This window comes from Aedes albopictus, chromosome 1 (assembly GCF_035046485.1).
Source record: "Aedes albopictus strain Foshan chromosome 1, AalbF5, whole genome shotgun sequence".
Classification (NCBI taxonomy): Eukaryota; Metazoa; Arthropoda; class Insecta; order Diptera; family Culicidae; genus Aedes; species Aedes albopictus.
Window position 1 is genome coordinate 243461592 of NC_085136.1, and position 24418 is coordinate 243486009.

The following is a 24418-nucleotide window of genomic DNA, read 5'->3' on the forward strand; positions in this document are numbered from 1 at the left end:
GATTCTTCCACGGATCATCCATCAGGGGTTCCTTCTGGATTCTTCCAGGATTAACTCCATGGATTTCCTTCCGGGCTTCTATAAGGAATGCCTTACAGAATTCTTCCAATGATATCTCCCTAAAATCATTATTTATCATTCTTTATATTTACGTTGTTTCTTATAGGGATTCCTCCCAATCTTCATTTAGGGATTCTTTCCTTTAGAGATTTCTGATGTTCTCAGGGATATTTCTTCCGGGATACTTACATTATTTTTTTATGGGATCCACCTTGAGTGATTCGCTCTGGCCTTTTCCTGGGATTCCTTCAGGGGTTCATCCAGGTTTTTATTGAAGATCTCTCCAGGGATCCTTCTAGGATATTCAAAAGGATTCTTTTTGGGATTCTTTCAGGGAACACTCCCAAATTTGTTCAAGGATTCCTTCAGGAAATTCTGCAGGAATTCCTTTAGGAATATCTCTCTGAATTCCTTCATAGATTCCTTCCGGAATTCTTTCAGATATTCCTTCCGATATTCATTTGGGTATTCCTTCATAGATTTCTCCCACGAGTTCTTTGTTTCGTTGATTCTACCTTCGGAATTTTCTGTAGGAATTTCGCTCAGCATTTTTTTTAAGATTTCTCCCGAGACTCCTTCAGAGAATCCTAAGATTCTTGTAATAATTAATCTAGGAATCCTTCCGAGTTTCAAACGTCTTTTATACCAAACGTACCCAGTCCCGTTTGCTCCTGAGATTTATGTTTTGTTTGTTTTATCAATGGCTGGTAATACTTATCTGAAATGGATTTCGGATTGATTCAAACGCTTACTGATCTTTTTCCAAATCTTTCCCTTTGTTTCAATAATTAGTTTACTATCTCGATCACTATAAGGTTCTTATAGTCCTAGGGCAGATTTATCAGTTAAAGTAGGAGTTCCTTAGTGTGCCGCTCGTAATTTTCCGCGCCGGAAACGCGCCGTTCCCTTGCCTTTATTACTACTAGTGCGAAAAAAAAACATGGAAACATCAAGAAGGCATTGGATGGAAAGAACGATTCACTTTGGAGCTTAATTTCTAACCGAATTTCTAATGTAGTCATACTAGTTCACGATTTGCAATAGCACTTTCACCTATGATAATATTTCCAATGGCCTAAACTCGTTCCTAACACCTAATTGCGAATTGAATGATTTTGAATCGGGGTCATACCAATAGAGTAATAAAAAGGGAAGAACCACTTTTAGGGTCGCATTGAGTACGCAACAAATGATTTTAATTAATAAATTAATAGGACTTAAGCTGATAGAAAAACAAAACTAGAAGGGTCAGAGAGACCTATCATCGCACATTGCACCACAGAGTACACGCAATGACCACGACGATCGAATGTGAAGTAGAATGTTGTGTGGAGTAACAGAGAGGATTAGCTGCCGCGCGCGTTCTCTCTTCGATTGCAAATGCCTTTAACGCCCCAACCGAAATCAAAATAAGCTTTGGAAACCAATGGACGCAAAAGAATGATTGTGCGTTTTCTTTCGGAAACTCACCCATCTCTCGAATTTGTTAGTGTTCCTACTCACTGCTCATAGAGGGCTGAGGCATTCCTTGTTCGCCCCCCGGGCCGACTTTAGAGCTCACCTTGCTCGCCGCCCTTCTTGATCACCTTCAGTTTCTCCTGCTTTGGCTTCGGGGTGTCGTTGGGGATCTTCTCGTGGATGGGAGCCGGTTCCGCGGCCCGCTCCGGAGCGGGAGCCGGCGTGGTGGTTGGCGTGGCCTTCTCCTTCTTCTTTTCCTTCTTTTTGGCGGGAGCATCCGTGGTGGCAGCTGGTTTCTCCGTCACGGGAGTTGGCTTCTCCACGGCGGGAGCTGGCTTTTCGGTAGCCGGTTTAGGAGCTTCCTGCTTCTTGGGCGGAGCAGGGGTTGTGGTGGTGGTGGTGGTTGGTTTCGGAGCAGGCTTCTCCGTTGTTGTGCTTGGCTTGGGAGTAGTGGTCACCGGCTTCGCCGTGGTTGGTTTCTGGGTGGTTGTAGTGGTGGTTGGTTTAGGGGTTGTGGTAGTGGTGGTTGTAGTGGTCACTGGATGGGAAAGTAATGAATTAGTAAGAAAACTCTAAAAATGGGTAATACGCTGTAATAAGAATCAAATTGACAATTTCTCACTGGATTAGTTCACAAAGATGATAAGGACAAGAGAATGATCTGAGAATTTCGAGAACTGATACCGAATACAAGTTTGATCCGTGAAGCTCTTGACATCTACAATGTCATTTATAAGCACTATACTGCCGTGAATCGCATATCAGTCCCATTTGCATAGGAAATCCAGCAAAGATGGGACTGATATGCGATTCACGGCAGTATAGGCTACTATAGGGATATTACAGGTCAACCAAACTACCTTAGAGTTCAGGACTTTAGGTCTACACTCGTAACTGTAGCCATATCTGTTATACTGAGTAACGTTGTTTAATCAACCGCAGTTACTGAAGCAATCTGAATTCTACTAGCTTATTACAAACCTTTGGGACATTCAGGGTCATCCAAACTGTTCTATAATGAAGTCCTTCAAATCTACAAGAACAACTTTATGTGTTTTCGCCATAAATAACAGTATTGTATAATCTGCTGGGATTCGCGAAGCTCTTGAAATCTCAAATGTCATTTAGAGACACTATTTGGATATTCGAGGTCAGCCAAACTACCTTTGAGTTCAGGACTTCAGGTCTACACTCGTGACAACAGCCATATCTGCTATACTGAGTAACGTTGCATATTTTTCCGTGGTTAATGGATCAATCTGAAATCTACTTTTTATATACTGCCGTGAATCGCATATCAGTCCCATTTGCATAGGAAATCCAGCAAAGATGGGACTGATATGCGATTCACGGCAGTATAAGCCTTTGGGACATTCCGGATCGTCCAAACTGTTCTATAATGATGTCCTTCAAATCTACAAGATAAACTTTGTGTTTTCACCATAAATAATAGCATACCATTATCTGCTGAGATCCGTGAAGCTCTTGAAATCTCAAATGACACTATGGAAATGTTCTAGGTCAGCCAAACTATCTTCGAGTTTAGGACTTCAGGTCTACACTCGTAACATCAGCTATATCTGACATACTGAGTAACGTTTCATAATCAATCGCGGTGACTATATATTATTATGAACCTTTGATACATTGAGGGTCGTCCAAACTATTCTGAAGTTTAGCTCTCGATAGTAACTGTAGTGATTCTCCCAATGAACTTTAAACTGTAATCTGTAGTCCCTTGGCATATCATGAGTCATTTCAAGATAGTTTTGAGATGTTCCAGATCAACAACACTACTCCGGAGACCATAGATTCAGGTCTACACTTGTGATAATGCTTTTGCCACTGCGTTAAGTAGTGTTACATAATCCACTGTACATACCAAAGAGGAGCAATAAGCGTTGTTGTATATTTTTGGGATATTATGGGCTTCCTTTCTGTTATGAAGCTTTGTTGATAAAACAACCACTGTAACTTTCAGAAGACTTCCTGGACATGATAGATTACAAATCGTGTTACCGTTACATCCCCGTAGACTTTAGGATCTAAACTCAAGAACAGTTTGGATGACCTAGGATATCCCGACTGATCTGATATCGTCTATTAACCTTTCAGAAGACTTATTAGACATGATAGATTACTAGCTTACGCAGCTTTGTATAATGAAAGAAGTTACCGTTACACCCGTAACTTAACGATCAAGAACAGTTTGAGAGACCTAGGGTATCCCGACTGATCTGATATTGTCTATTAACCTTCCAGAAGACGTACTGGACATGATAGATTACAAATCGCAGCTTTGTTGAAGGAAAGAAGTTACCATTACACTCATAGACTTTAGGATCTAAACTCAAGATTAGTTTGGATGGCCTAGAACACCCAGAAAAAAATATTCTGCATAATATTCTACCGACACCGTTTGTGTGCTATTGACCACCAAAACTGCACAAAAACGTAGAAAAAAAACTCCATAATAACGCTCGGAAAAATTCCGGCTTCAAAGGGTTAAGGAGATTCACTAAAGAAAATACCTCTAAGAGCTCCACTGAGAATTTATTCAGCAGTTTCACTGGAAGTTGCATCAAGAAGTGTGAAATCCTTCAGGACCAGGGATGCTGTCTAATGTTTCATCTTATAGAAGTCAGAAAGAGTTCATGCTTAACATACCACTGGCAATTTCTCTGGGAGTTTTACTAGGAATTATTCCGAAGCTTCGCTGAAAGATTCTGGTGTTTAATCTTCAGAAATGCAGAACAGTTCACTGTTCTGGGATTTTTTCTGGAAGATCCACTGCTAATTCCTTTAGGAGTTCCTCTGGGAATTCATGTACGGGTTTGACTGGGAAATCTTTTGGGAATTACACTAGAAGTTCCAGTGGGACTTCCTCCTGGGATACTTTCTACATGGGCGTAGCCTAAAGGGCAACCTATATATGCTGCTATAGAGCGTAATAGCTCCCAAGGACACCTTCATAGGAGCTTCTCCAGGGACTTCTCTAGGAATATCTCTTAAATGAATTCCTCCATGGACGTCTTATGGGATTTCGATAGTGATTGTTTTAGGGGTTGTTCCAAGAAGTGCTTCAGGAATTCCTTCCACGATGAAGGATGTTTACAGATACTTCTGCAAGGATGCATCGAAAAATTCCTCTAGAAATTTATCCATAGCATCATCCTTCAGTGATTCCATCATGGATTACCCCAGAGATTCCTTCAAAAACTATTCTAGCGATTTCACCAGACATTCTCCGGGAGTTTCTCCTTGGATATCCTTAAAGGTTACTCCAGTGATTGTTCCTGTGCTTTTTTCAAAGATTCCTTCAGAAATTCCTCCTGGGATTTCCAAAGGAATTTCGCCAGAGATTTCCAAAGAAATTTCGCCCAGAGATCCTTTAAGGTGTTTATGCAAGTATTTTTTCAGAAATTTCTTCATATATTCCTTCACGAAGTCCTCTAGAGATTGATCCAATATTTGCATCTGGAATGATTGAAAGTATTTGTGCAGATTTTTTTTTCAGAGATTATGCAAAAAATAGTCTAGGAATTCCTTCACAATTTCGTAAAAAATCCGTTAAAAGTGCATCTAAGGATTCCTTCAATAATTCGTCCAGAAATTACTGCAGACATAGATCCTCTACATTTTTTTTGTCAGAAAGTCCTACATAAACTGCTCCAGGAATTTGTTTAGCAAGCTCTCCTGGGATTTCCTAAGAAATTTCTCATGGGATTGCTCGAGGGATTCCCTCAGGAATTCACCAGCGAAATCCTTCTGCGATTCTTTCAGGATCAACTTCAGAGATTGTTTTAAAAAATCCTTCAAGGATTGCTCCAGGAATTTTTTAGTATTCCTTTAAGCATTTCTCCAGGAATTGCTCATGAATTGTATAGGAATTTCCTTTTAAATTCCTGTTGGGATTGCTTCCGGGATTTTTTCTGGCGGTTTCTTCAGAAGTTCCTCCAGGAATTCCTTCAGGAACTGCTACAGGAATTCCTCCAAGAGCTCCTCCTTGAACTATTTTAAAATCTTCAGTATTGTTTCAAGAATTCCTTCTGCGATTCCTTCAGTACTTCCTCCTGAGATTTTTTTTCAGAAACTTCTTCTGGGATTCCTTGAGGAATTCCTCCTGCAGAGATTCCTCCAGAAGTTGCTCAGGGAATTATCCAGGATTTCATCCAGAGATTTCCCTAGGGATTCGTGCAGGGATTCCTCCAAGAATTCCTCAGAGGATTTCTCCGAGAATTTATGAAGAAATTCTTCCAGCAATTCCTCCAGAGATTAACAAGAAATTCCTCTAGAGATGAGCTCCAGGGACTCCTTCAGGACTTCATTCATGAATTCCTACAGAAATCCCTTCAAGGATTCCTTCTAATATTGCTCCAGTGGTTTTGAATGAATTCCTCCCGGAATACCCCTAGGGTTTTCTCTAGGAATTTCTCCAAGGATTTCTCCAAGAATTCATCCAGGAATTTCTCCTTCAGGGATTCCTCTAAGGATTCCTTCCAGGAATTTTTTGCAGGGATTCCTCTATGAATTCCTCCGGGCATTCCTCTAGAAATTTCTCCAGGCAACTACTCCAGAACTTCCTCCAGGATTTTCTCTAGGAATTTATTCTAGAATTCCTCCAGGGATTCCCTCAGGTATTCTTTTAGAGATTCCTCCCGGAGTTGCTTCAGGGATTCCTCCAGAAATTCCTACAGAAATTCCCCTAAGAATTTATCAGACATTCGTCCAGGACTTCTCCAGTAATTCCTCTAGGAATTGCTTTGAAGATGCCTCCAGGATTTCCTCCAGGGATTCTTCCAAGAATTCCTCTTGGCATTCCTCCAGGAATTTCTCTTGGCATTCCTGCAAGATCTCATCCTGGAATTATTACAGGGACTTCTCCAGGAATTCCTACAGGGATTGCTCCGGGATTTTTTCCAGGGATTGCTCTTGGAATTCTTCTAGTGATTTCTTCAGAAATTCCTTTTGGGATCTCTGCAAAAGTTTATCAGGAATCCTGCAGAAATTTCTGAAATAATTCCATTATCATCTTTTCCAGAAATGCACCCAAGAATTGCTCCAGGTATGCCGCCAAGATCATCTGAAGATTTTTTTGGTTTGTTTCAAGGATATTTAAAGTAATTCCCCCGGCGATTTGTATTGAAATTATCTAAGCTTTTTTCAGAGGGATACATACGTGAGCCAGTAAATTCTCCAAGAAGTCATCCAGAAATTCATAATTTTTTTTTTCAAGAAATCCATTGAAAGTTTATCCACGAATTTGTTCAGAAACACCCCCTGCAGGAATTCCTTCAGAATTTCGTCCTGCGATTCTTTCAGGAATATATCCTGGATTCTTTTTTTTTTTTGCTCCAAGAAATCCTTGGATAACTTCATGGATTTCATTAAAGGAGTACTTAGAGATTCCTCTGAGAATTTTTAGGGGTATTCTGAGGGGTTTACTTTAGAAAGTTCTTTAGGAATTCTTCCAAATTCTTCAGAAATTCCTTCTGGTGAATTCCATTATTTGAGTAAAAGGATTCCATTATTTGAGAATTCTCTGGAAATGCAAAACTCGGTTTAGAATGGAACAAAACCACTGAAAACTACCTGAGCAATGCTTCCGTGTGCAGCATAGTTGTCCCATGTTCTATGAAAATCCCTTTTAATATGGGACAACCAGTGCTGAAAAATTCATTTCGTCATCTCTAAATTCAATCACCTACAGCTCATTTTAGAAGCTGAACCTGAGAATATGGTAATATGAAAAACTTGTGCGGCTAGACCAGTTCTGCAAGAAAGTCACGGGAAACCCACTAGTTTTTGAATATTTAAGATAAATGTCACGGACTACCTTTGAAAAATGCCAAATGATATTCACCGTGAATATCATTTGGCATTTTTCAAAGGTAGTCCGTGACATTTACCTTCAATATTCGAAAAATAGCGATTTTTCCGTGACTTTCTTGCAGAACTGGTCTAGCCGCACAAGTTTTTCATATACCATATTCTCAGGCTCAGCTTCTAAAATGAGCTGTAAGTGATTGAATTTAGAGATGACGAAATGAAATTTTCAACACTGGGGACAACTATGCTACACACGGCAGAATGGCACTGTACTGCAGTCTACTTAATTCTATATTGCAATTCATTCAACCCATACATTGTTACTGGTTCAAATATTTGGTTGGCCGATTCAACTTTATAAATATTTCGAAATGGATTAGAGTTTCTTACGTAATACGTTTTAATAACGATAAGGGTTTTGCAAATTGATTGTCAAAAGCAAACAAGTTAGTGAAATCCACGCTATTCTGTTAGTCAAACGCATATACTTGCACGTGACCCAACCTTACAGTTCACCGTAGTAAAAGTCTTCCTCTAAACGAAACAGAAGTAAAACAATACGTGTTGAAACTAGTCCCAACTATCCATCCCAATGGTACCTACCTGGTTTTTTGGTGGTTGTGGTCGTGGTAGTTGGCTTTGGAGTCGTAGTAGTCGTCGTTGTCGTAGTGGTAGTGGTAGGCTTGGCCGTAGTGGTAGTCGGTGCCTCCGGCTTCTTGCTTCCCTCCGTAGCCGATTCGTAGCGCACGTTTTGAACGCGCATTTTCGGCACCTTCGGGATCGGAACTCGGGCCAGGTACTTGTTGTATGGTGATCCCATGATCAGGTAATCGCCCATTTCGGCAACGTGCGATACCGACTGTACCGACCGGTCGAACCCGTGCAGCGATCCGACGATGTTTCCATTCCAGTCCAAACGCACCAGAGTGGTACGATCTGCCACGAGGAATCTCATAGTCTCAAAGTGGCCAATTGCATGCAGAAGGCGCTGGCTGTGGACACTTGGCCACACCTGGTGCAGGATACGGAATGGCATCTCAGCGACGGACATCATCCGAGAGCAGAATTTACGGATCAACGGAACTCGGGACAACAGACGGGTGATCGAAGGATTCTCCTCATCGGCGGCCATAACCAGTGGCACCCACAAACCGTCCTCGTTGGCAATCAGGTTATCCGGCAGTCCAGGCAATCCGTCAACAAAAGTATCATCCGTACCGGCCTTGGGTCCCTTCAGATAATACCGGTGGAGCAATCCGGACATGGTTTCCGCAACGACCACAAAGTCTTCATTTGGACTCAGAGCCAATCCGTTGGCGAAGTACAGACGGTCCAGTAGGACAGTATTCTTCTGGGTTTTCCTATCGTAGTGGAACAATCGACCAGACGGATTAGCGAAAATACTGAAAACTCCGTCCATCAGCTCGAAATCGGACGTCGACTCAGTCCAGTAGATGTCTCCATTCTTGGCCACTGCTACGCTATTGAACAGCCGAGGCTTCCGGTTGACTCCCTTGCCCTCCAGAACCGTATCCCTGGAAACCAGCTGGAACTTATCGCCGTTAGTAAGATCCACCAACCAGATGCCGTAGTACGCATCGGCCACAATCAGGTTGTTCCCTTGCGTATCGAATGCCAATCCCAACGGACGACCGCAGACGTCCTCTTCGGCGGTTGATTCTACAATGAACAAACAACGGTCAATTCTGCAACAATTCTCCATCAAATCCTAACCCGCCAAAGAAACTCACCACATGGTTTGCCGAATTTGGCCACGTGCGTGATGTGCTGACCAATGATGCGGACCACCTCGCCACCGTGGACGGTGGTAAATATTTCCTTACCCCGCACCAGAATGGCCTCCGGGCCGTACAGTTTACCCTCGAACAACCGCTCGGCGTTGTCCAGGTGGTTGTTCGGTTCCAGGCCACCCTTTAGCTCCTTTAGCGGCGGTATGCTGTGGAAAAAAGGTCAAGTGTAAAGTTCAACTGTAAATTTACTGCCGACAATGAGAAATGAGCTTTAACGTTTGGAAGAGCTTAACCCTTTAGTAGTCGCACTGTTGTACCTATGATGCACAACACGTTGAAAAAGGAACTTTTTTTTAATTTTTATTATCGTATATTTAAAAATTAAAAAAAAATCTTTCAATGTATGTACTACATCCATTGTACATTGTTTTAGTAATCTGTGTTGATAAATACGTATTTGGTTTTTGAGGAATAAAGTTATTTCTGATAATAATGGGAAAATTGCTTAAATATTGTGTATGACAGAAAAAAAGATCCATTTAGCAATTTTAATTCTGAAATTTCAAAATTTCGCCAAATTTTCTCACGTTTTGCTTTTTGGTGTATGCTATTGTGATGTTTTCGACATATGAAATTGTTTTTGTCATGAGTTTTATCAATTTTAGGGTGATATGGGACGAGTTTATTTTCTTTTTTTTTTTATTTATTTATTTCGTCAATCATAACGTAGACTATATATATACTTAAGGCTGTATCTATATCCTATTGTATCTTAAAGAGTTGAAATGTTTCCTTAAATTTGTTCGTGATACGGTCAAATCAATTGATACACAGTGCTGGTTGTAAAGAGACTTCTCATTCGATTCAAAGGACTAAATTTGGCATAATCTCTTCGATGATTGTTCTAAGCAAATAGATTTCTGGAGCGGACCTGGTGTGATGGTTAGAATACTTGACTATCACGCCGAGGACCTGGGATCGAATCCCACTCCCGACAAACTCGCAAAATGTGAGTTTTTCCTTCGGAAGGGAAGTAAAGCGTGGGTCCCGAGATGAACTAGCCTAGGGCTAAAAATCTCGTTAATACAGATAAAAAAAAAAAAAAAAAAAAATAGATTTCTATTTCTCAATTGTCTAGTTGGAGCATACAAATTTATACACGATAGTAGATTTGCCGAGTCAATGCGTTGCGATACAATATCATTTACAAATGAGACCATAGGCGCCAACTTGTGACGTAGTTGGGGGGGCGAAGCTCTCCAAAATTGGACAAAATGCAATTTTTTCAGCTCAATGCCCTAGTTTTTACGTGTATATGCCTAAATTAGATAAACTGCGTCGATATTTTCCGCATTTGATTGATTTCGAGAGGCCTTGCCCCCCCAACTACGTCACAAGTTGGCGCGTATGAATGAGACCATAGCAAATTCTCGGCGTTCCTTCAAGGTCTGGATATCTATAAGTAAGCATCGAGCCTTATATGAAGGCAACGGAAATGTGGTCCAGCCCAGATTGCATAAAGCATATAAGAGAAACTGCTTTTGTATTGATTCAATTCGTTCTTCATGTGTTATCATATAGGGAGACCAAACTATACTACAGTATTCTAGAACCGATCTGACATAAGCTATATACAATGTTTTAATCGTATAAGGGTCCTTGAAATTGTATCCGAAACGCTTTATAAAACCCAGCATATTGTTTGCTATATTGATTATGGCATTATAATGATCAGTGAATGCTAACTTGGAATCAAGAATAACTCCTAAATCTCTAATTCTGTCACATCTTACAACTACTTGATTTCCTAGAGATACAGTTATAGGCGGTGTGCTATGTTTCCTACTGAACGTAATCAAATTACATTTTTTGACGTTTAACTGCAGTAGACTTTTATTACACCATTGATCGAAAATACATATTTCCCTAAGATACGTGTCCATGTCTTTTTCGTTTGTGATTTCCATAAAAAGTTTCATATCGTCAGCATACATCAAATTTTTTTTTTTTTTTTTTTTTGAAAGGTTCCTAGCGGCATGCCGACGGACGTAGAAACCTCTACCATCACTGTGTGCACAATCGTCTCGCGTTTGCGCGGACAACGACACGCAAAAACGGCTACGCTCAAAAATGTGTTCGGCCTGCACATTTTTAGTAAACATCCATGCCGCACATGACTGTGTTGGAAACACACATTTTTTTAAAATTGCTCGTACCCTCACATGAGCATGTATTTTGCAATAATTTCGACATGGCAACCTCACTGGGTTTATAAACCACCTTCAAATACCGAAAAATATTGATATTTTGCAAAAATGTGAGCGTACGAGCAATTTAAAAAAATGTGTGTTTCCAACACAGTCCCTGTGCGGCATGGGCGCTACTCAAAAATGAGAGCTTTTATTTTAGAGAGGACAGTTCACTAGGCCTTTGGATAGGATAGAGAACGTAATCCTTCAGAAGCAGTTCACCAGCCGTGCACGGAGCATGTCGTCCAGTAAGACACTCACGCTAACGCCGCTCAGCACAAAAGTGCATAATTTCCAGACTACACCAAAAATGTGTAACCCTTGCACATTCACAAAATCAGCTCCTGTGTCCGCAAAATCGTTTAATTCGCAAAAATTTTTGTACAGCAATCTAGCTAGGTTTACTAGTGACCTTGGAAAACAAAAAAAAATCGACATTTCGCATCTAGGCGAGTGTCAGAGCTGTTTTTCGAGAATGTGTAACTGTAACACATTTTTGTGTGATCTGGAAATTATGCACTTATGAGTAGGGCTTACACATTTTAGTGCTGAGCAGTTTTACTGTGCTGTTGCGTACTGACTCAGAAGGTTACGGTAGAAGGTGTGAAAGTTTCGGTTTTGTCATATGGTCGATTTTGTATTTGTTTTTTTTTTCGTATTTCAAGGTTTGAAGAATGTTATTGTTCAAATTTATGTTGTGCCTTATAATTCAGTAATCTTTGGTGTGCCTATGATCTGTTACGATGGTCGATGTGTTCGTTATGTCCATTTTTGTTCATCCTTTAAATCATTTTACTACTGTTTTTATTATCTTCTATTTTATTATCACTATCAGCACCGGTCCAAATAAGTCCATATTAAAGAAAACCTTTCATACACTCAGTCGAAAAATGTAAACATATCTAATTAGTCATAAATAGTCTACGTTAGTCAAAGTCGAAGTAGTCAGTTTTTGTCGATTTCGTCTTGATCACACGTTAGCTTCGAATCTATAAGCAAGCACTGTTAAATGCTGCACTGCCCACTATTAGTTTCTTAGTTATTTTAAATTGATATTGAAAATTATAGAGAAAATTGAATCACGAAAGTACATCAAATGTTAAGAACTATGTATTAGCAAATTGAATACGCGAGATACTACTAATTATTTCATATTTGAATTAAATTTGTATTTGTAAAAAATAACCGAATAGTGGGAAGCCCAAGAAACAGTTCAAAGTCTGCTGACTAAAAAAAGATTCCGAGACTCGTCACAAAACACAAAAATTTGCATTATGATTCACAACGACTCTCGAAACCTTCCCAGACTCAATCGACCGGAACTGTTTTCTGGGTATAGAAACTACTAGGCCCCAGCAGGTCCCTCCTGTTTATCGAGCATTTCTGATAAATCAGCCATACTCCATCTGTAGCAGCCGGTTCGCAATGAACCGTTGGAGGCGCATTAAAGTGTTAAAGGTGATATTTTCATTACAAGAATTACAATCAACATCCTTCACTTTAATACCGTCAAACCCTGTGATCTTGGCCAGGGTGCAAAAGCTGCTCATTTATTGAAACAAATTGTTTTCTAGTCGGTAATTTGTAAACTACAAGTTGTTTCAACTCAAGGAAGATGCAGGCAAATGTGTGCGTGGATTCTCTGCATACAAAACATCGTATTTCACAACTACAGAGAAACATTTCATCGTTGTAACAGTACATGCATTGTGATGACGTTTTATGATTTGGTAGGTGTAATTATTATCAACTCAGCAAAAATATTAACCGAAATATTTTGACCAACCATTGTATCATAAGAAGGTATGACGGGAATTAAATTCTTGTTATGCCCAAAATAGACGTGGACTAGATGGAAATATAAATCGAGGGAATTGTAGTTTTTTACAATATATCTTTACATGAGCTTAAACCTAATTTATGAACTAGTCATTGAAACCAAACTGGCCATAGAAAGGCATGAAAGGCTTTTGGTGTGGTGCAAGAATGAACTCAAAACGGGAATGCAGATAAAAACCCTATTGCCGACGGTCGAAATCAATAAACGTTCACCGTGGCCGATTCCAACCAGACTATCATTGGTTGGTTCTGGCAACACTGCTGCTTGTTGCAAAAGTGCGGTTTATATCGTCTCGAAGAAGTTATAAAAATCGCAGTGAAGCGAAGGTGGCTATTATAATTCTCGAGTGGTTGGTGCATTGAATTATCAAGCGCCAAGAATTGCATTTTTGCATGTAGTGCGGTGAATAGCTGTGAAAATTAATTATTTTATTAGTTTTTAACTCCCAGTGATAGTCTGTGAACTAGGGAGAAACAATAAAAGATCTCAGTGAGTGAGAATGTGAGATCAATTTTCGCATGGAGATTGTCTTGCATGCAAGTTATGTTCCTCATCAGCATAGAAGGAACGAAAAAAACGGTGCAACGTGCTGAATATTTATGTGGTGTTTACTTGTTTTATTCGCATTCGCGTGTGAGACAAATAAAACAGACATCCACAATCTACTGCCCTTGTGGCTTCTTATGTGTTCAACAAATCACCGGAACACAAACTCATAGCAAACGGTATTATTTTGAGTACAGTAAAATCCTCTTCATTTTGTTTGCAAACTGTTGAGTGATCATTATTATGTGCAAGTGAGATGACAACAATCACAACGTTTCTGGCGTTTCTACACCGCCAAGATAATGGATATTAATTACGGTGGGGGAGACTGGGGATAAATGCTCCTACTACAATAAAAAATATATTGTTATTTATTTATTTTTTTTTTTAATTCTGTGTGTGTGCTTTATACATTTTTATTTATACCTATTTATTAATTTTAAACCATATATTTTTAAACTATCCGTTTCGTGTGTTTTTGAACTTTATTTTTTTTATTTTTTTTTGTATTGTTTTTTTTTTCTCTTTTCTCTGTTTTGTTTGTGTTGTTTTGTGTTTTGTTTATTTTCTTTCAGTGTTGATAAGTAGTAGAAGACCAAAGCATACGTAGGGCTACAGTGACTCTATGAACCTACAAGAATACTGGCGATATTGTAATGATCATAGATCACTACGTAAGAATCCCAGGATTATGTAGAGCGAAAGAGAACGATAAAACCCTATTAAGCTTGGCCATACTACAAATTCTGTTGATGCAATAAACGGAAAGAAATCAACAAATTTTGGGTCCTAGCTAGGATCAAAATGCAAAATAAAAATAGTATAAGGTTCATTCAAGAAAATGTGCATCACGCAAAAGGAGCAACAGCTGTACTTTGCAAAACATTTTCTGAGAGCAAACTGGATATAGCACTTATCCAGGAGCCATGGACAAATAATGGTAGGATATGCGGAATAACTACAAATTTTTCTAAGTTAATATATAGTAAAGGGCAGTATCCACCGCGAGCTGTGATTCTCGTAAATGGAAGAGTAAATTCAATTCCTATTACACAATTTATAACTCGTGACATAGCTGCAATCATGGTGGAGGTACCTACGATCCATGGAAAAACGGAAATTTGTATTGCTTCGGCATATTTTCCGGGAGATATGGATGATATACCTCCTCCAGAAGTAGCAGCTTTTGTCTCATACTGCAGAAAGCACAATAAAGCTTTCGTTATTGGATGCGATGCAAATGCTCATCACACAATATGGGCAAGCACAAACATCAATACTAGAGGCGAACACCTCTTAGATTTCATCTCAAAAAATGAAATCGACATATGTAACAGAGGCGATAAACCTACTTTTACAAACGCAATTAGGCAAGAAGTTCTCGATTTAACGTTGTGTAGTCTCACACTTTCAGAAAGAATCAGTAATTGGCATGTGTCAGACGAAATTTCTTTGTCTGATCACAAGCAAATATTGTTTGAATATGAGGCTGGTAATCAACTCATAAAAATCACAAGAAATCCCAGGAAAACAAACTGGGAGCTTTACACATCAAAATTGCTAAACGGTAGGGTAATTCGCTAATTGTTGAACGGTTAGTACTGGCATTTTTGTTTTCGTTTGTTTTTCCGTGCATAATTCCACTTTAGTTGAAAAATATCGAGTGAACGTCTAGATCTACTTATTCCTTATACTGCCCATTGGATTTGTATTCCCTTAAATTCCATTTTCTAAAAGAAAATAGAACATTTGTATGGGAAGTCTGTAACCCAAATGTTGAACGCTTCCTTAAGCTTGCTCATCCTAATGTTGGACGGTTCTCGCTAATTGTTGAACGGTTGAAGCTTTGTTCGTAATTGATGACGTATAACCCGACATAAACCAATCATTCATCTGTTTTTATTTTGGGCACCAAACCCAACATAGACTCAACAGTTATCCGATGTGGGTCCAACAGTGGTCCAACATTTGATAAAATTTGATCCGACATTGACCCGACATCCGATATTTTTTCACTCTGGCGGAATTTTTTCCGGGTTTTTCGTGTTTTGCGCCCAGTTAGTCATTTGAGTGACAATTCATTCATAATTCAGCTTTCATGAAATACGTCACGCAATAATTGTCCATTTTAATCCCCCTCCTCCTATGTCACACTTTTTGTATGGGACCTCTGATTTTTTGAACGGGTCGTCACACTTTGCTGAATTCCTGTCACCTCATCCCCCCCTTAAAGCGTAACGTAATTTATGGACGTTCCCAAGGAATCGCTTCCCATTTGAAGAGAGCTCTAGTGGACTGAAAATCATTTTAATCAGAACCAAAAGATTTGACTAGAAGCGAAAATGACAGAAGAAAAGAATTGGAAAAGAACGCCTTCGAAATCCCCTGGAAACCCATGGGACCCAGTCAACTCCCTAGAATACCCCTGGAACGACCCTGAAATACTTTGAAACCCCGTGGATCGCTCCTGAAAAAGGTGAAGTGAAAAAAAATATCTGGCAGTCATGCTAACATCGTAGGTTATGCTAGTGTTCAACAATTGGATCTTAGCTGCATAATGATAGTGTGATAAGAAAAATATTTTTTTCAAATGAAATTACAATGAAAATGTGATTTTAAACAATGTTAAACTGTTAAGGACATCCTTCCAGTTATTGTAACTATGGTGTGACTTTGATATTTGTGGTCGATTTGCCAGCAAAGCTTATTTCGTAACAGCAATTTCTTAAAATTAATCTTAAGAATTGTGCAGTTTTCGTGTCATTGACGGTACAAAATTTTCAATCGACATTTTTGACGTAAAATATGTATAATTTTGTAACTTTATTAAAGCAATATCATGACACACATGTATACGCATCTAGATCATACGTTTACGTTGATGGAAAACTACTTAAGTTAAATTTATAATAACATTTTCAAAAACTGTTCAACATTTGGGTGGTGTTCAACAATTGGCGAATTACCCTATGGGTATATTGAATAACCATCCAAATTTTCGTCATGAACTTGAAGAAAGCGCTTCGACACTTTCTAGCTTGATCAAACAAGCATTTCATGACAGTTGCACTGCCAAAGAACGCTCTTCAAATAGAGATGTTCCTTGGTGGAACGCTAAATTAAAAAAACTTCGAAGGAAAACCCGGAAACTTTTCAACCGGGCTAAAAGAACGCAACAGTGGGATCAATACAGAGAATCCCTCACTCTTTATAACAAAGAAATAAGAAGGTCAAAGAGGATAAATTGGAGGCACACGTGTGAAAACATTGAAAGTACTCCAATTGCTGCTAGACTGCAAAAAGTCCTCGCCAAAGATCATTCAATAGGTTTAGGAACTCTTAGGAAAGAAGATGGTTCTTTAACTAAGAGTGCAGACGAAATTTTAGAAACCATGATAAGCACACATTTCCCGTGTTCTATTCTTGTTTCAACTGAAGACCAAAATACATTTGCATCACATACTGTTGGTAATGAAACCAGGAGATATACTCAAAATAATGATGATTCAACTGGGATAGAAAGCATCAGGAGTGATGAATGTATTTTGGCCAATGAAATTTTTACAGAACAAAAAGTCAAATGGGCGATTGATTCTTTTGAACCCTTCAAAGCGCCTGGTAGGGATGGAATTTTTCCAGTACTACTGCAGAAGGGAAAAGAAATTGTAACATCTGTTTTAACTAAAATGTTCCAATCTAGCTTATCATTAGGCTACATTCCTACAGCTTGGCGAGAAGTGCGGGTCACTTTTATTCCCAAAGCAAATAAGAAGGATAAATTATCACCGAAATCCTTCAGACCTATTAGTTTATCGTCCATTATGTTGAAAATAATGGAAAAACTACTAGACGAGTATATCAAATGTCATATTTAGCAAAAAGCCCATTGAGCCAAAATCAATTTGCATATCAAGAGGGCAAATCATCAGTAACTGCACTTCATAAGTTGGTTACAAAATTAGAAAGATCCTTTGAGGCAAAGGAGATTTCACTTGCTGCGTTCCTTGATATTGAAGGAGCGTTCGATAACACATCTTACGATTCAATGAGGAATGCTATGTCAAGACGTGGTTTTGACAGATGCATTATTGATTGGATCGGAGAAATGTTATCAAAAAGAGAGATATCATCTAACCTGTGCAGCTCATTTATTACTGTTAGGGCTGTTAAAGGGTGCCCACAAGGAGGCGTGCTATCACCTCTATTGTGGTCTTTGATAGTCGATGATCTCCTCAAAAAACTTGAAGCACAGGGCTTCGAAATAATTGGCTTCGCTGATGACATAGTCATATTAGTTCGTGGTAAATATGACAACGTTATCACTAACAGAATGCAGACTGCTTTAAATTTAGTCTCCTCGTGGTGCGATAAGGAAGGATTGAGCATAAATCCTTCTAAAACCACGATCGTACCGTTTACACGACGGAGAAAATTATCAATTACTAATTTGAAATTGAAAGGAACCTTTTTGGAACTTTCAAATACAGTCAAGTATCTTGGAGTATATCTAGACAGCAAACTTAATTGGAATTTACATCTTGAGCAGGTAGTTGGTAAAGCTACAAGTGCTCTATGGATCAGTAAAAAAACTTTTGGTAAAAAATGGGGATTGAAACCGAAAATGATCCACTGGATTTACTCGGCAATTGTGAGACCCAGAGTTACCTATGCGTCACTGGTCTGGTGGCCCAAAACAAATGAAAGATTAGCACAAAAAAAGCTTGAAAAACTTCAAAGATTAGCTACTCTTTTAATTACTGGTGCAATGCGAAGTACACCGTCTAAAGCGCTTGACACTTTACTTCACCTCCTTCCACTGCATCAATTTGTACAATTAGAAGCTGCAAAGAGTGTATTGAAGCTCAAAAGAACTACACAACTCTTTGATGGTGGACTGAGAGGGCATCTCAGTATTCTTAAAACAATCAGTATCGACTCTCTAATCGTTAATAATAGTGATTGGATGAGCAAAAGATACAATTTTGATCGCTCTTTTGAAGTGATTAATCCAGGGCGAAATCTATGGACAAATGGTGGCCCAGAACTACACCCAGGATCAATCGTATTTTATACTGATGGTTCGAAATTGAACGATCAAGTAGGCGCAGGAGTGACTGGCCCCGGGATTAACATATCAATTCCTATGGGCAAATGGCCTACAGTTTTTCAGGCAGAAATTCAGGCGATTTTAGAATGCAGTAATATTTGCTTACGCAGAAACTACAGACATTCAACCATTTGCATGATGTCTGATAGCCAAGCAGCTCTCAATGCTTTGAAATCAGCAACATGCACTTCAAAACATGTTTGGGAGTGTATTCAATCACTTCAACAATTAGCTTGTCGCAATCAGGTAAAGCTATTTTGGGTTCCAGGGCACTGTGGAATTGAAGGAAACGAACAAGCCGATATGTTAGCAAGACTTGGATCGTCTCATCAATTCATAGGACCAGAACCATTTTGTGGTGTGTCTGGTTGTTCTCTCAGAATGGAGTTTAAAACATGGGAACATGAGAAAATAAAATCCAACTGGGAAAACACCACTTCTGCGAGGCAGTCGAAACGTTTCATAAAGCCGAACGTTTCAAACACTCGCAAAATCTTAGAACTTTCTAAAAAAGATTTCAGTTCTTTTACTGGCCTATTAACAGGTCATTGTCCGAGCCGGTATCATCTGAAGCTGATTGGAAAGCTTCAAGATGATAGGTGTCGCTTTTGCGGCATAGATACAGAAGACTCGGAGCATTTGAAAGTGCCGTTGCCCGGCAATTGCAGCTAAAAGAATTAGGTTCTTCGACAAGGGGCTGATAGAACCCTTTGATGTCTGGAGAACAAACCCCAATGCGGTGGTACATTTCATTCGAACTGTAGCACCGTGTTGGGATCACGCTAACAGTCAAGGTTCGATTATTGCTACTACCAATGGCGATACGTCAACTTGACATAGCCAAATAAAACTGGGGTATTTGTCACAATAGATCTAAAAGCTGGTCGCAGTGACTTATATACCCAACAAGGAATAAAAAAAAAAAAATCATTGGTTGACCCATCATTCTACGTGCCTCACGAGCCAGCTTATACTGAAGCCTGTTTTTCGCTGTTTTATGATCTACCCTTGGAAAGATTATAACAGATTAGCGACGACTGCCCAAAGGTGGTAAAAACTCGACTCGGTTGGATTATGATCGTATCGATGTACAAAAGTAGCAACAAACGCCAACTTAACGTCTACCATCTGTAACCAATGAGGATTTGAATCGAACCTTGTTGAAATTTTGGGAATATAAAGCTTGTGGTAAGGCGTCTTCGCTCAATATACAAGAACACGCAGTTTGAAATGTATTTTATGCTAACCGTGTCACGGGTCATTCCACGAGTTCCTCAGGAATTCCTACAGGAGCTCCTCGGAAACTCCTCCTTCCCCTAAGAGTTCCTCGGAAATTCCTTTAGGGGTTCCTCCAGGAGTTCCTCGGGAAATCCTCCAGGAGTTCCTCGGAAATTCTTCCAGAAGGTCCTCTGGTATATATCCAAGAGTTTGCCGAGTATTTCTTCAGGGGTTCCTCGACAAGTATTTCAGGAATTCCTTGAAAACTCTTCTAGGAGATCCTCTGGAATTCCACAAGGAGTTCCTATGAAAATTCCTACATGTATTCCTCGAAATTTCACCAGGAAATCCTCGAGATTTCTTCCAGAAGTTCTTCTGAAATTTCTCCAGAAATTCCTCGGAAATCTCTTCAAAAGATATCTTCAACAGTTTCTAGGAAATTCATCCACGGATTGTTCAGAATTTTTTCAGCAGTTCCTTGGAAATTTCTCCTGAAGTTCGTCAGAAATTTCTAATGAAATTCTTCAGGAATTGCTCCAGGAGTTTCTCGGGAACTCCTCCAAGAGTTTCTCGAGAAATTCTTTAGAAGCTCCTCGGGAATTCTTCTGGGGTTTCCTTGAAAATTCCTCCAGTAGTTTACCGAGAAATTTTTCAGGAGATCCTCGGGATTTCCTTCAGTAGTTTTTTTTTTTGAATTCCTCTAGGAGTTCCTTAAGAATTCTTCCAAGAATTTCTTGGTAAACCCTCCAAGGGTTCTCGTAAATTCATCAAGGAGTTTCCCGAGAACTCATCCACGAGATCCTCAAGAATTCATCCAGGAGATCCTCGGGAATTTCTGCACGAGTTCCTCGGAAAGAAACTCTTCCAGGAATTCCTCGAAAACTACACCAGAAGATTGTTGGGTGGGTATACCTCGATAATTTCTAAAGGAGTTCCTGGGAATCTATCCCGGGAATTTCTTTGAGATTTTTCTGGGGAATTCTTCCAGGAGATTCTCGGGAAATTTTGCAGGAATTATACAGAAATTCATGTGGATGTTCCTATGAATACTCTATAACTGCTGAAAAAAAAAAACCTCTAGGAACTCCCAAGGATTTCTTGTAATTCTTGTGATTTCTCAAGAAACACATAATTCCTGGAAGAATTCCCGAGGAACTGGTGGAGGAATTCCAGAGAAACTCTTTGATGAATTTCTGGAGGGGTTCCCTATGAACTTCCGCAGGAATGCCCGAAAAACTCTTGGGGGAATTCCTGAGGATCTTTTGTAGAATTCTTGAGGATCTCTTGAAGAAATTCCTGACGAACTCTTGGAGAAACTCCTGGAGGAATTCTCGCAAATTTCCTGGAGGATCTCCTGGATAAATTGTTGAGAAGCTACTGGAGGATTTTTCGATGATCTTCTGGAGGAATTTCCGAGGAACCTCTAGCGAAATTCCCGAGGAACTCCAAGAAGAATTCACGCGGAACTCCTGGAGGAATTCTCGCGGATTTCGTGAAGGATCTCCAAGGATCTCCTGGAGGAATTCTCGATGAAGTCCTGGAGGATGTTTCGTATATTTTCTGGAGGAATTCCCAAAAATCTGCTGCAGAAATTTTTGAAGAAATCTTGGAATAATTCCCGATTTTCTCTTGGAGGAATTCCCGAGAGTCTCCTGGAGAAATTCTCGAGGAACTCCTGGAGGAATTCCCACGAAACTTCTAGAAGAATTCCCGAGGATCTCCTGGAGTAATTCCCGATAAAATCCTGGAGGATGTTTCATTGATCTCCTGGAGGAATTCCCGAGTATCTTTCGGAAGAATTTTCAGATACTTCTGGAGAAATTCTAGAGAAACTCCTGGAAGAATTGTCGAGGAACTCCTGGAAGAACTTCCGAAGACCTTCTGGAGGAATTCCCGAGGAACTCCTTGAGGGATGCCCGGATTTTTTCGTGGAACTCTTGGAAATAAAACCGAAGAACTTCTTTAGGAACTTTCGGGGAAAACCTAGAAAAATTGCAAGGAAATCCTGGAAGAACCATGCATTATTGTTGCAGAACTTTTTGATTAACTCCTGAAATAAATTTAGTGGAAATTCTGGATGGAGTTTTCTGATAATTTATGTAGTTTTTTTTTCCATCCAAATTATGGAGAAATTCCCAGGTAAATTCAGGAGGGATTCTACTACAAATGCTCTAAAAAATTTCGTAGTATTCGTGGGCATGCCATGAAGGGATTTCCGGAAAATCCTGTAGAAATTCCCTGAGAACTCCAAGTTAAACGTTCTTATTATTTCTTCTTGTTATTTTTTGTAATGATGGAGATTGATTCCTTAGTCCAGCAATAAGTGAATGTGCAATATGTACCTCCTCGATTAATTCTACATAGATCCATTGCACCTGCGCCCCAAAAATAGCTGATAACGACTGCAAATTGTGATAATTAGCAGCAACAGCAATAATTAGAGATAACAAACTCTGGTAAGCAATGGTTTCTAAATTGCGAAATACACAAACACAGCCCAAACTATAAATCAATCAAAAACTACAATCTTTTTTTCCATTAGTGCAATGTCTGGTCACTGACGATGACGATCATCATCAATCACACACGAATCTTTCAAAAAGAAAAGCAACAACAAACCAAGGACAAGGTGAAGGTGGAACTATGGATGAATGAATGAAACAGACAAGAAGCACACCGAAGCACTCACCAACCACTTAGCAAGACGCGACAGTCAGTGGTGAAAGCCACCATCATCATCATCATCATTTAGAGCCGCAGTGACGGACTACTGATGGATTAGCACCTTCCACGGTGGAACTTTTACCAATAATGTTGGGGGGGGCGACTTACCTGAACCCTTCAAAGGGAAAAGTGGTCTTCGGTGGAAGTCCCGGCAGTAGGACCACCAGGAAGAAGAACACGACAAAGTTGATCAGCCGGATGCGGATTTTGTACAGGAGACCCATCCCGTTTGTTTTCCCGGGCGCTTTCCACCCCCTCGTTCGACTAAGTGGTGAGAGGTGGGTGTTACGTATTTACACTGCTGCGCTGTTGCCGGCACGGTCTGGAAAATGTTTTTCACGATGTTGGATGACCTTTGCTACGCTCACCAGTACTTCACGTTCAAATTGCCTAGGTACTTACCAGTCTTTGTTGGCAATAATTATCAATAATGACCTCCAGACGAACCACTCGGAATAATAAAAAATCTTCTTTGATTGATGACACGGCACAACTGCGAGCAGGCGACCTCGCGAGATTTGAGAACGGAAAAAAGACGAACCGCGATCGTCTTCGCACACTCAGCGACTGGGCCGCGACGAACGCACTGTCAAAGTTCGGGTTTCATCGGGAACAATGTTCAGCGCTGGTTACACGCAAGGTATTTAAAAAGAAGGTCCGAATTGTTTACATTAAAATTCATTTAATGACACAATCATGAACATCCAGTGACCGAAAGTTCACTGGATGTTCACCGGATCTTGCTGGATGCAAGATGCGAGCAGTGATTTTTGTCAACAAGGCCCGCAGTTACCGTTTAACATTTTGCCGTTAGTTGGCATGTGACGACACCTTGGACAAGTTCATCGGGAACAATGTTCAGCGCTGGTTACACGCAAGGTATTTAAAAAGAAGGTCCGAATTGTTTACATTAAAATTCATTTAATGACACAATCATGAACATCCAGTGACCGAAAGTTCACTGGATGTTCACCGGATCTTGCTGGATGCAAGATGCGAGCAGTGATTTTTGTCAACAAGGCCCGCAGTTACCGTTTAACATTTTGCCGTTAGTTGGCGTGTGACGACACCTTGGACAAGTTCATGAATAGAGGTAATAAACTATAGAGGAAGAATGTCGCTGGCGTCGCTGCTGAAACATCTCTTGCTGGCGAAGATAGGCCGGGCCATAAGTGTCAAAGCGAAAAAGTATGCAGTTTGACAGATAGATACCCGACATGTTTGCGAGCGAGAACAAAGGGAACCAGGGGTAGAAGCTGACTGTCAACTGGGAACAAATTGCGCCTACCCTCTATCATGTTTTAGAACCAGTAAAAAGACGTAATTGCCAAACAAGAAAAGTTCAATTTTCGATTGCAAAACTGAATTGAATACCGTTTTATCATGCTAAAAGTAAGTCAGTATGTGATTCAAACATAAAGAATGTTATATTCAGCATAAAAGATTGAAAAATTTCATTCCGAAAAAATCAGTATTCTGTTTTCACCATTATGAAATATTAGCCTCTACTCTCGTTTGTTTTTGTTGTTGTTTTGTTTGAAGTGCGAAAATCAGCTGAAAATTGAAAACTCCCTGATCGATTATTTCTCTTCAATGTGAGGATAATTTAACGCTATGACTCAAGAAATGTCGATAA

The 24418-nt window shown here is 39.8% G+C and overlaps 1 protein-coding gene across 1 annotated transcript; it reads right to left on the reverse strand.

Moving 5' to 3' along the window:
• Nucleotides 1-815: 815 nt before the first annotated feature.
• On the reverse strand, nucleotides 816-23363 carry LOC109412286 (adipocyte plasma membrane-associated protein Hemomucin). The gene is made up of 5 exons (XM_062846526.1): nucleotides 23185-23363; nucleotides 22891-23104; nucleotides 9099-9304; nucleotides 7951-9027; nucleotides 816-2056 (listed from the first exon to the last, which is right to left on the reverse strand). Exons 2-5 carry the CDS (start codon nucleotides 23004-23006, stop codon nucleotides 1611-1613), a joined length of 1845 nt encoding a protein of 614 aa, XP_062702510.1. The 5' UTR covers nucleotides 23007-23104; nucleotides 23185-23363; the 3' UTR covers nucleotides 816-1610.
• Between the last annotated feature and the right edge of the window lie 1055 nt (nucleotides 23364-24418).

Excerpts from the sequence above, each read along its gene's own strand:
- LOC109412286 (XM_062846526.1), bottom strand. The coding sequence starts at position 23,006 with ATGGGTCTCCTGTACAAAATCCGCATCCGGCTGATCAACTTTGTCGTG. Across the intron at positions 9,305-22,890 it reads TTTCCCTTTGAAGGGTTCAG|CATACCGCCGCTAAAGGAGC; the intron begins GTAAGTCGCCCC and ends TTTTTTCCACAG. Across the intron at positions 9,028-9,098 it reads CAAATTCGGCAAACCATGTG|AATCAACCGCCGAAGAGGAC; the intron begins GTGAGTTTCTTT and ends TGTTCATTGTAG.